The sequence below is a fragment of the Zingiber officinale genome, chromosome 4B (genome assembly GCF_018446385.1).
Source record: "Zingiber officinale cultivar Zhangliang chromosome 4B, Zo_v1.1, whole genome shotgun sequence".
Lineage (NCBI taxonomy): Eukaryota > Viridiplantae > Streptophyta > Magnoliopsida > Zingiberales > Zingiberaceae > Zingiber > Zingiber officinale.
In genome coordinates, this window is record NC_055993.1 from 129,942,199 (window position 1) to 129,953,437 (window position 11,239).

Genomic DNA, 11,239 nt, shown 5'->3' on the forward strand with positions numbered 1-11,239 from the left:
GGTATTTACCTCGACTTTACTAAAATTCAAACCCCAGACCTTATTATGATAACACCTCATGCGCTAACCGTGAAAGAAATATTATTGATGAATTAGGAGAAGGATATTCTAGCTAGTATCATCTTGAGAAAATATAAACGTATAAAATTGCCGATGAGAAAAAAAAACACAAATTATCGATGAGAGAATGGTTAGGACTTTTAAGAGATATTGAGAACGAAATTATTAGATTTTGTCATATATATATATATATATATATATAATTAAATAGAATAAAATCTTACCTAATTATAATTATGAGAAACAAGATTAAATAAAATAAAATCTTAACTAATTTTAATTATGAGAAAATATGATAAATGTAAAGCATAAATAGGAAGCATCGATAATAAATTAATATTAATGAGTTAGCATTATATCTATTCATTCATGTGTATGTTATAATTAATTAATATAAATGCCCCTAATTTAATTTTTCTAATGTCTTTGTTTATTTTTGTAATCAATGATCCCAATAAAATTAGAGCCCTAGGTATAAATTTTCATAGACTATCATTAAGATATGCTTGTTGAAAATTTTCATCAAACACCTAGGTACAAAATACTAATTCATGGTAATAAAAGATGAAATTCGTCATCCCCAATAACTCCATACGATCAATCCTACAACCCTATGTGAGGAGGTAAATCCAATGTGGAGAAAGATTTTTTTCCTCAATTTTATTGAAATTTAAATCATTATTTTATAATAATAATTTTATCCGTACTAGCCAACTCAATCTTATCTCGGAATGCAAAATACTAATTCATGAATATTCAAAATACTAATTCATGAATATTAAGAAGTGGCAAATTTTCTTAATCACGTTCTTTTTCCTTTTAATTTAAATCCCTAGGCGCTGGGCACTTTGCCCCATGAACCCCTAATTTACTTAGACAAATTAACTTTTAATTTAACAAAGGATTTCTCTAAAAATTAATTTGAAACCGATCCCTTTTTCAATGAGATTTTATAAACATACGTAAATTAGAGTTCGGGTCGGATGCAAGCCTGGACTGTGGATGGATTGGATAGGTATAGTTTAGCTCAGACCCGCTAACGACCCGATTCGCCTGCCGCCAGATATCGGGCGTTACTTCTCCGGCGTCGCCGCTTCTGCGGCTCGCTTCTCACCTCCTCCGGTTTCCGTGATCGTCTCTCCTGCCCGATCTTCTTGGTCGCGTCGAAGCCTCTAGGGTTTCTTGCCTCCGCCACTCCTTTTCTTGTCTTCATCCGATCGGACTCGATCTGGCTTTGTCATGCCTGATAGATTCGGAAGCGGCAAACTGTCCTTCGACCTCCTCGCCGTAGATACCTCCGGTGACGAAAGCAAGCCTTCAACAGGATCCTATGACAGCACTATTCTTGAAAATGGATACGACCGGTTGCCCAGTCGGAAGCGGAGGCACAAGGCCACTAAGAAGAATAAGGTTGTGTCGAGGAGAGCTGCGTTGGGGGATCTGATCCCTGCAACGGAATTGAGAGAGGAGAGCCCTTCGGTGGTCCGGAACGGACACCTCCAGGATGGAACCGCGCTCAGTATTTTGGTGAAAAGGTCCGTGGTGGAAACGGTTTGCACGGTAGAGGAGACGGCGCTTGAGAGCTCGCAGGTGAGTTTCGTCGCTTTGCCGGAGTTGAGACAGAGGAATGTGAAAGGAAGCGTGGCTGAGGATCCTGGGGCGGAGGAAGCGACGGCGAGGGAGAGCACAGACAGGTTGTGGAAGCTCGAATCTGATGAGGCGAACAAGAAATTGGACAAGGAAGAGTCACTAGATTGGAACCAGGTGATGGCAAAAGATCCATCTATTTTACAAGGTAAAATCTTTAAAGGACAATAAAAAAAACGTCTGGTATGGTTTTCTCGATAGCAAAGGCTGTAGGGATCTTGCAGTTTTCGTTGCATGATAACAAAATTACACAGCACAAAACCAAGTTCCTTGTTGTAAAGCTCTGATACACATAAAAAGGAAGAGCATCAGAAAGCAAAGAGAAAATCAAGATAAACTGTTATCTATTATCTATGCATATTCCTGCTTTCCATGGCAAGGCATGTGCTTGGTTGAGAACCAATGGTGAAAATGAAATATTCTTATTGTTTTATTACGAACGTGTCCACTATGTGAATATTCTTCTCTAGATTTTATGTGAAATCTATAATGATCACTCTCTCCCAATGAGCTTTTATTACAAGGTTGCCAAAAAGTAAATACAAAATGCAATACCATCCACTGAAGTCTAAGGACAATATCCATCTAATGGGAGGAAGTGATTTATAATTTGATAAGTATGAACAAAATGCGATAGACCCTTCCCCGGGACTTGCATTGATGGGAGCTTCGTGCACCGGGATGCCCTTTATGAACAAAATGCAATACCATCCACTGAAGCTTAATTTCTTGTCACTACCACTCCAAATTGCGGCACCATGACACCACATCCCATGACTTAGCTCCACCTTTACTCCAATCGCTCAAGTCAATCCCAAATCCATTCACCTCAGATGATCTGCTTACAGTTTGACTGAACCCAACTTACTTTGACTGAGCTCCTAGTAATTTGGCTGAGCTAAATATGATTTACTATGCAAGCCTGCTGAACTCTTCTTAACCTAATATTCTCAAGCGAACTTCCCAAATCAAGGTCCAAGCTGGACTCAAAAGCTAGCAAATTTCTTTATCTGTCTTAGCTTTGACATTTGACAATTGACAATAACAGATTTAGCACGGCGTGTAGAAAGGGGCTAGGCGTAGATACAAGAGAAAGTTTGAGAGAATTGTTCAACCACAAGTTTAGAGATCCCGCCTGATTCAGTGGTGGTAGAAATGAAATTTTCAGAAGTGATGAATTCACTCCTAAAGTATCCTGAAGGACTTCCAGGTCTTGTTCATGGGTACATATTACATATGGCGGGAGTATTGACCCATCAAAATATGTTCATGATTTTAATTTTTGAATGTCTTTGCATGGGATATCAGATAGCTAATGTGCCAAGTTTTCCCAACAACAATGCAAGGAGAGGCACATTATTCTTTGCTTGATTGCCATTGGGGAAGATTGCCAGGTTAACTGGAGTATTGTATGGAGTTTTGAAGTCTATTTTGTTGATAATAGTAGAATAGTCTGAAGTGTTGATAATGATATCGAATTAAGGTAGCAATGAGCCACCCTTTGAAAAATTTGAAGAGATTCATCTAGTTGGCCAGGCAATTGGACAATTAAAATCGAACTGTCCAAATGATCTCCTTTAAATTTGTCTTGGGGTCATCCTAACTCTCATACCTATACAAGAAGCCTTTGAAGGATTACACTAAAATGCAGGTAACAAGCAAGTATGCTACTTCAGATGATGTCATGTAAGATAAGGTTGTATAGTTGAACCTCTTATGGTCGAGGGACTAAGGAGTCTTTGACGGTAGAAAGTGAGTCTTGAGAGAATTTAACAAATTTCAATCAGTGATGATGCTCAAGGAGATACCTTTAAATTCCCCACTGTATAAGTATTCAAGGAAATCAAAGATCATAATTTGTGTTGTCTGAACTTCAACTTATTCGATCTGCATTACATAAGAAAATAGGTTGAAGTAGTATTGTCAATGTCATCTGGATCACAAACATGATGCATATGATTGCATTCATGGAAAGATTCAGATTGAAGTATTAGTAAGTTAAGGACACTTAGATAAGTTGCTAGGTACAAGGAACAAGGATTATAAATGGAAATAGAGGAAACTTGAGAACTAGTGCAGAAGCATATTTACTTGAATTATTGTTGGACCTGCATTTTGAGGAGAGAGCAGTAATGAGTCGAGGCCTTATGTCCAAAATATGTCTTCATTTTTGCAAAATATGCGAGCTTGAATATGATTTTGATGTAGTCTTTTTGTTAAATGATGTTGTAGATAAGCATCAGGATGTCCTGTAGTTTGAATTTAGACTGTGAATTTCCTACTGGAGAAGAGTTTTAATGTATACCGATAGTTTTGTTGAAGTGTTGTATCTCAACACATTCTTAATGAAGGATTACACACAGAGGGACATGGAGACTGAGAGTATGATTTTAAGAAACTTGACTAGAAATAGAATAAGGACCTTTGGGATAACTATTCTGGATGTAACTGTGGGGAGGAACCAAATATTCGGGTTGTTCATGGAAATTTTGGATAGTAGACTTACCCTCTACTTAAAATGTGATTCTAGGAAGACTAACATTGAATATAGAATATAAGGACATTTTTTGCTTTGTCTGTGGAAGACATGCTTGAGATCCCAATTGAAATTGTTGAGCACCAATTGCACCTTTGGACTAATATGCAACTTATCCAATAGAAGGCTCTTGCCAAAGAAATAAGGGAGGCCGTGAATGACCAGGAGGTTGCTTTGTGTGAATTTCATCTGGGAAATAAAATTTTTGGTATGATTGACCAATGTAGTTACAGTGAAGAAACCTATAAGAAAATGGTGAATATATATGAACTTCATAGATTTGAATAAGGCATCTCCAAGAGATTTTTTCTTCTACTCCCAGATTGACCGGATGATGGACAACATGACTGGTTATGAGGTGTTAAGTTTTTTGGATGTCTTTTCTGGATAACCAAGTTTGCATTCATGACTGCAGAGGATGAGCCTAACACTTCCTTCTGGATTTTAAAAAAGTACTTAATTGTTACAAAGTCATGTGTTTTGGTTTGAAAAATACAGATGTACTTACCAATTACTAGTCAATGTATTGTTTGGAGATTTGGGGTTGGGTGAAATACAATAGTATACATAACTGACATGGTACAAAGTAAAACCAGAGGAGGTGATATGGACGATTTAAGAGGAGTTTTCACAAGTCAGGAATGAGGTTAAATCTCTTGAAATGTACATTTAGGGTTAGATTATGAGAATTTATTGTGTTTACAGTTCATCAAAAGGTAATTGATGTGAATCAGGAAGGTAAAAGCTAAGTTAGAAATGAAGCCCCATATATTATCTCCAACCCCATTTCGCAAATCATGTAAGAGTTATGAACTGTGTGTGCTGAATGTTGCCATATATGATAGTTTCTATATTTGACATATTAATTCAATGAACTTGCTAGACTAGATTCAGTAAGACTGTTCAATTTCCATTATGATCTTTTAGTACTTTTTTATAGCTTTCAACCAGAATTTTTTCATCATTTTGCATATTTTATCAAATTTGTGTCTCAATATAATATGTTCTCTTGTTCACATTGATCTTGGCAGAAGCCTCCTTCATCAACAAATCACCTTGTAAGTACTTCGTAGGAGAGATTTATCGTGGCAGTTCCCTTAGAGGAACAATCTCTGCTGGCAATGAGAAGAAAAGACAGGGGGTTTATAATACTATGTTTCATGTGCCATGGAGATGCGAAAGGGTAAATCCAAAATCCAAGCATATGAAGATGAACAGTAGTTTTTTGAAGTTATGCTTGCATATAAAACAGCTCTGTTATAATTATAAGTTTCCAAGATCTGTGCAGTTGCCAGGAAAAACTGGTTTCCCTTGAGCAGGATTTGTATTTAAAGTTTTAGCTGACAATCAAACCTAAGATGACATGGATTAGACTAGTTTCCTCTGGTTAACACAATGAACATATTTTACTTTTTTTTTTTTTTGCTTCAAAAGGATTTCAGGTTTTACTATTAATTTTGATTAACAATTATTATTTACGCTATCATGTGGGTGAGAAAGAACATGTAAGTTTGTGTGCTAGTTGTATCTTTTTAAAAAGTAGCTTGCAAATGATGGAAACAGACGTTTTAATTAGTTAAGGATATATGTCTATACAGGCTGGTAAATCATTTGCATATCTTGCGGATGCTCTTTCTTTCCCACGATGAAATTTAACAAGTTAAGAATTAGCTTTTGGAAATTGGCTCAAGCATCTTAAAATATTAATATTGGCTGCACTATCTGCATATTTGGTGTAATGCGTCTGATGTTGATCACATATGCAGCTTATTGTTGCAGGCTTCTTTGTCTGTCTGGAGTCATTTTTGTCATTGCTGACAATAATGCCTGCAAGAATTGCTATGGCACTTTGGAGGGTACTAAAGACCAGGTTAGACTTGGTCTTTTGAATTACTTCCCTCGAGCTTTAGGATCATTTTTTTTTTTGTGAACTCCAAGTTGTGATTACATTCCTGTTTAGCTGTTGTAACACAATTACACATGTGATCTTGGGAAAAGCTAACAAGACAGGAAATGCATGGCTATAGCCCTTGTTCTTTTACTTTGCTAATACATATAGCCATGGTTTAAAATCTCGTACCATGCCGGTCAAAATAGTCAAAATGTATTATTCTAATAAATTACCGAAACTTGATTCGACAAAGGCAATGTCTCATATGTCTTTGTGTCAATCATATCAGTGTGACAATCATAGCAATGTGTATTGTTTCATGCCAACACTAGACACCTCTTTGCAGGTCAAGATGAATTGAGATATTATTATTTATTTTAGTTTGTCTCCATACAAGATAATGTTAAAATTGTACCATTCCAAGTGAAAAATAAAATTTGAATTTAAGTACATAATTGTGTTATGTTATTCCTTTTTCATCTCTTCTTTCCACCTCCTATTCGCCATGAACACCATCGATAGCAAAATAATGTCGTTGCAGTCAGACCGAAACATGACTTGAGATTTAAAACCTTGCATCCAATGTTGAACTCTTTATGAAAATTTCTAGATTCAGTTGATTGTTGCATAGGTATCATATATTTGTCAATAATAACTTGCTCTTTCATTTTCACTTGTGAATTGTCTAGCCAGGAAGTAAATATTTTGGGTGCTTGGGCTGTCAACATAAACCAACCTAAAGGACTTTGAATGATTTGGGAAATAGTTTTAGTTTTTTATCTACCTTTATTCTTTTATAAATGCTGAACAGCTTGGTAAAACTGTACTTGTTGACACAAATTATTTCTGGCAGGCAGTTTTGGAGGCTTAGTGCTGCTGAATTGTCAGATTTTGGATGTTTTTTTGTGTTAGTTTTAGGAGTTTCTTCTCTACAGTTAGCAGGTACATGCTTGCCTTTACACACCCAACTATTCTATATTTTCACAACAATTTTCTCATGTTTACTGTGAAACAACCTGTTTTCTTTCTTGTGAAACAGATATTAGCCTAATATATCACTTCATACGAGGACAAGGAACAATTAAACTGTATGTCGTTTACAACGTATTAGAGGTGAGCAGCTGCAGTTGAGGAATATGTTAGTTTGTTCTTTGAATAATGATGCTATCTTCTGAAATTTGTTCCAGATATTTGACAAACTTTGTCAGTCATTTGGCGAAGATGTTTTGCAAGTTCTCTTTGACTCTGCAGAAGGACTTTCAACCTGCTCTGATGATGATATGATATTTGCACTGATTAGATTCATTTTTGATGAAGCAATTGCTGTCATTGCTTTTGATATCCTTTCATCTCTAGTGGCTTTGTTTTGTCTCTTTCTAATTTGTCCTAAGATGAGTTTATTTTGTTGTTTCTTAACTCTCCACACTTGTTCATTCTTTTGTACTGTTAGCTCAGGCTATTACATTATCAACTTGCATTATTGCTCACAATAATGCTGTCCTTGCTCTACTGGTGTCAAATAATTTTGCTGAGATCAAAAGTAATGTATTCAAACGAGTTAGCAAAGAAAATATTCACAGTTTGGTATACTATGGTAAGCATTTTTTTTCATACTTCCTATAGTGTCTTGATTTGCTGAGGACTGCAGAATTCAGTTTTATTTCCTTTTAGATGCTCATGCTTGCTCTTTGACCAATTATTTTGATATTGTTCCTCTATTTTAGAGGGAGGTAATGATTGTTACATGAGAGTGCTGATACACATCTCTGATCTTATCCAAAATGAAAAAAAAATTATGCTAGTATGTAAGAGAAGGTAGAGGAAACCGATGTTACACAAAGTTGGATCTTCATTAAAATTTCATCCATCATAGTCTGAGACCTATGGTAGAATTATGGTATGCATATATTTTTTGTTATGTCTTGTTGGTGAACAGATGTCAAAATCTGAATGCGTAATATTGTTCCCAAAACATTTAATATGGCTATTTGTAAAAATTGTAGCATATACTTCTCATATGATCTGGTATCAACACAAGGTCAATGTTACCCGAGGACAAACTGACTTATATTAGCTTGGCCTGAAGTTCATCCCAGCTCATGAGGATAAGACATCATATCATTAGCACATTATTGATTCTCTGTTATGCTATATAATTTATCTTCCAGTTGGACCTATGACCTTATTCTAAGTAACTATTCTTTCAAGAATTCTAGTTCTACCTTATAACCAAATAACTGAGCTATCTTGTACATTCCAAATTAAAGAAAATGAAAGCTCACATGTAAATTGTAAATTAAGTATTTACAAGCTATTAAGTAAAAAGTGATGCGCTCATGTAGAATTTTGTATTTTTGCTTCCCATGTTTAAAAGGAATTGTTAACCATTGGCTTTTTGTATATGTTAATATCAATCTATTTATCATTGTCAGAAATCAAAAGAGCCAATACTTAATGAAAGTTAAAGATTGTGAAGTGAAGCAGTAAAATGTTACAACCTTACTGCATTTAAACTTTTTTTTTCCCATGAAGATCCTCTTCCTGATAAAATATGATTTTTAAGAAAACACAGAAAAGGATTGGCTTATTGATAATACAGTATTGATGATGCCTTGAGTCAAAAGATGGAAAATCATAACAGGAAATACATTTAAAGTCATTTTTTTATCTCATGATTGATTAATCTTCACCTATACGTAGGCCATCATTTATAGCTTTCTTTACAACAAGAATGCCTTCACAAATTTGCTAAGAGTTGTGTTTCCCTGAAGTCTGTAGTCCATTTTCCGTGTTCTTGTCTAATGTATGGTTGATAGTTTTCTTTAGCATCCAGTAAATTCTATATCCTTTAGACAAGCTCAATGCGTTTTTGTTGACTCAATTTCCTTCCATTTTTAATACCTACCAGATAATATTATTAATAGTTACATTTTTTCTGTGCTTCATTTCCATTGTTAGTAATCAACAGTCAGTTAAAGTACCAATCAACCAATCCATACTTCTTTTGCTTGCATTATGCGCCTCTTTTTCCTTGATTGTATCATAAACTTCACATGTTGGTGCGAGTGCAATATAAAAAAGTCCTTTACTTTTGTTATGATTTTTGTTTACATTGTGAAACCTTGGTCAATTTTATTTTTCCATCTCCTGCTACACTGGATAAGTAGCAAAGGAAGTTGTACTAATTTCCATTACCTTGTCGGGCTTCAAACACTGGTGAACAGACATAGTGGAGAGATTTCACATCACAGCTTTTGTGCTGTTTGTGTTGGCTCAGAACATTTTGGAGGCTGAGGGATCCTGGTTTGAAAGCTTTTTCAGTGTAAGTTGCTTGTTCCATTGACAAACATGATTCCTTCTAATGAGAAGAGTTCATGATGTGATTCCCTAATGCCTTGTGTAATCTTCTAATGCTTGTTCATTAAAATCTAGAATGTTCTGTTGGTCTTCATGTGCGAAGTGTTTGTTGATGCAATCAAGCATTCTTTCCTGGCAAAATTCAATGAGATAAAGCCCATTGCATACTCAGAGTTTTTGGAAGATCTTTGTAAGCAGGTAGATTTTGGCTCAAAATCTTTTATATAACATTTTGATTTTTGTTTAGCTTAATATGGTTTTTCAGTCTTCTGATTTTTGGTTTTCTCATGGAAAGGTGGGGTGGTTGATATAATACCAGGAGCCAAAATAAATACATGAATGTGTTAATTATTTTACATGAGATTTCATAAAACATGAAGCCAAACATAGTAGTCATAAAAAATGAACACAGGCAATAGACAATATCATGCTGACAACCATAATGCATGAGCAAGCACATAACAGGATAGAAGATACATGCATGATAACAATTTCCATCTGTCCATGTTAGATATGTTGGCTTGCTGCTGATTTTGTAATTGATTTACTTTACAAGTCTCCAAAGAATTTTTGTTGTGCAATGTATAACAAGGGTTTTTTTTTTAATCTGGCACTGAGACCAGTTTGCGAAAGTTCTGTTGTTTGGTAGACAAAATATGAGTAATCTCGGGAAAGCATATGCTGATGATGCCCGGACAGATATTTTTGACAATAAATGATAGTTGCAAAGTTTATTTGAGAATAATAAACCAAAAGTTGACAAATAATTTGGTCTCTGATCTTGGTCTGAAGTTGCAATATCACACGGTATAAGAGCTGGGATACAAGCATCCAAATGTCATAGAACAAGTGTATCGTCTATCAATTGACTAGAAAAATTAAGGACTATATTAAGGTTTAATGCCCACATGATTGTTTTTTATTTTCTCATTCTACCGTGCAATGATCTTTTTTGTTCACTTTTGGAGATTCAATATTTTGTAGTTTCATACCTTGGGCTTAGGTTTTGCTTTACTCCTGCATTTGATGGAAGTTACCTTCCTTTTCTAGATTGTAACTTGTAATTTCCTTTAACAGACTCTGAACGAGAAATCTGATGAGCAGAGAAAGGATCTTACTTTCATACCTCTTGCACCGGCCTGTGTGGTAGGTCATAAGCAGTAATTTTCATGCGACGGCTAATCGCCATCATGATTCAACTCAGTAAAATATTTATCTTTGTTTAGGTTATCAGAGTACTAACCCCAGTGTATGCAAAACTTCTCCCTTACGAACCACTCCCTTGGAGATTAGTGTGGATTCTTTTCTGGTCAAGTCTTACCTATATAATGCTTGCCATCTGGAAGATTATGGTTGGATTGAGCCTACGCCGTCTAGCCACTTGGTACATCAACCTTCGTTGTTCCAGGAAACAACATGTTGACTAAATTTTTGTTCATGCTTCTCCTTTGGTGCGCGCCAAGAATTTTAAAGTTTTCAGCGAACACGGTTGATAATGAGCTTGAATCAACTGGTTCAACTTTTGCCCCACTTGAAGGGCGAATACTGAAGAGCAGGCACCGATACTTCTTCCAAAGTACTTCACGAACTTTAGATTAATCTCCCCAATTTTGCATGTATATGTTTCTAATCCTCCTCCAACAGTGCAAGTTCATGGATTTTGTAGGCTAAAGGACTACAATATTTTCCATGCATTGTGTTATTGCAATTGTCTCAGTTTTTTCGAACCTTCTAGTAAATTGTCTGCC

General features: G+C 35.6%; 1 protein-coding gene across 1 annotated transcript; it reads left to right on the top strand.

Annotated features, from left to right (window-relative positions):
- Window positions 1-1,113: 1,113 nt before the first annotated feature.
- LOC121976721 (protein POLLEN DEFECTIVE IN GUIDANCE 1-like) lies at window positions 1,114-11,183 on the top strand. The gene is made up of 11 exons (XM_042529022.1): window positions 1,114-1,855; window positions 5,275-5,426; window positions 6,010-6,113; window positions 6,988-7,076; window positions 7,174-7,247; window positions 7,322-7,472; window positions 7,561-7,728; window positions 9,359-9,456; window positions 9,567-9,689; window positions 10,569-10,637; window positions 10,718-11,183. Exons 1-11 carry the CDS (start codon window positions 1,300-1,302, stop codon window positions 10,916-10,918), a joined length of 1,785 nt encoding a protein of 594 aa, XP_042384956.1. The 5' UTR covers window positions 1,114-1,299; the 3' UTR covers window positions 10,919-11,183.
- The last annotated feature ends 56 nt before the right edge of the window (window positions 11,184-11,239 follow it).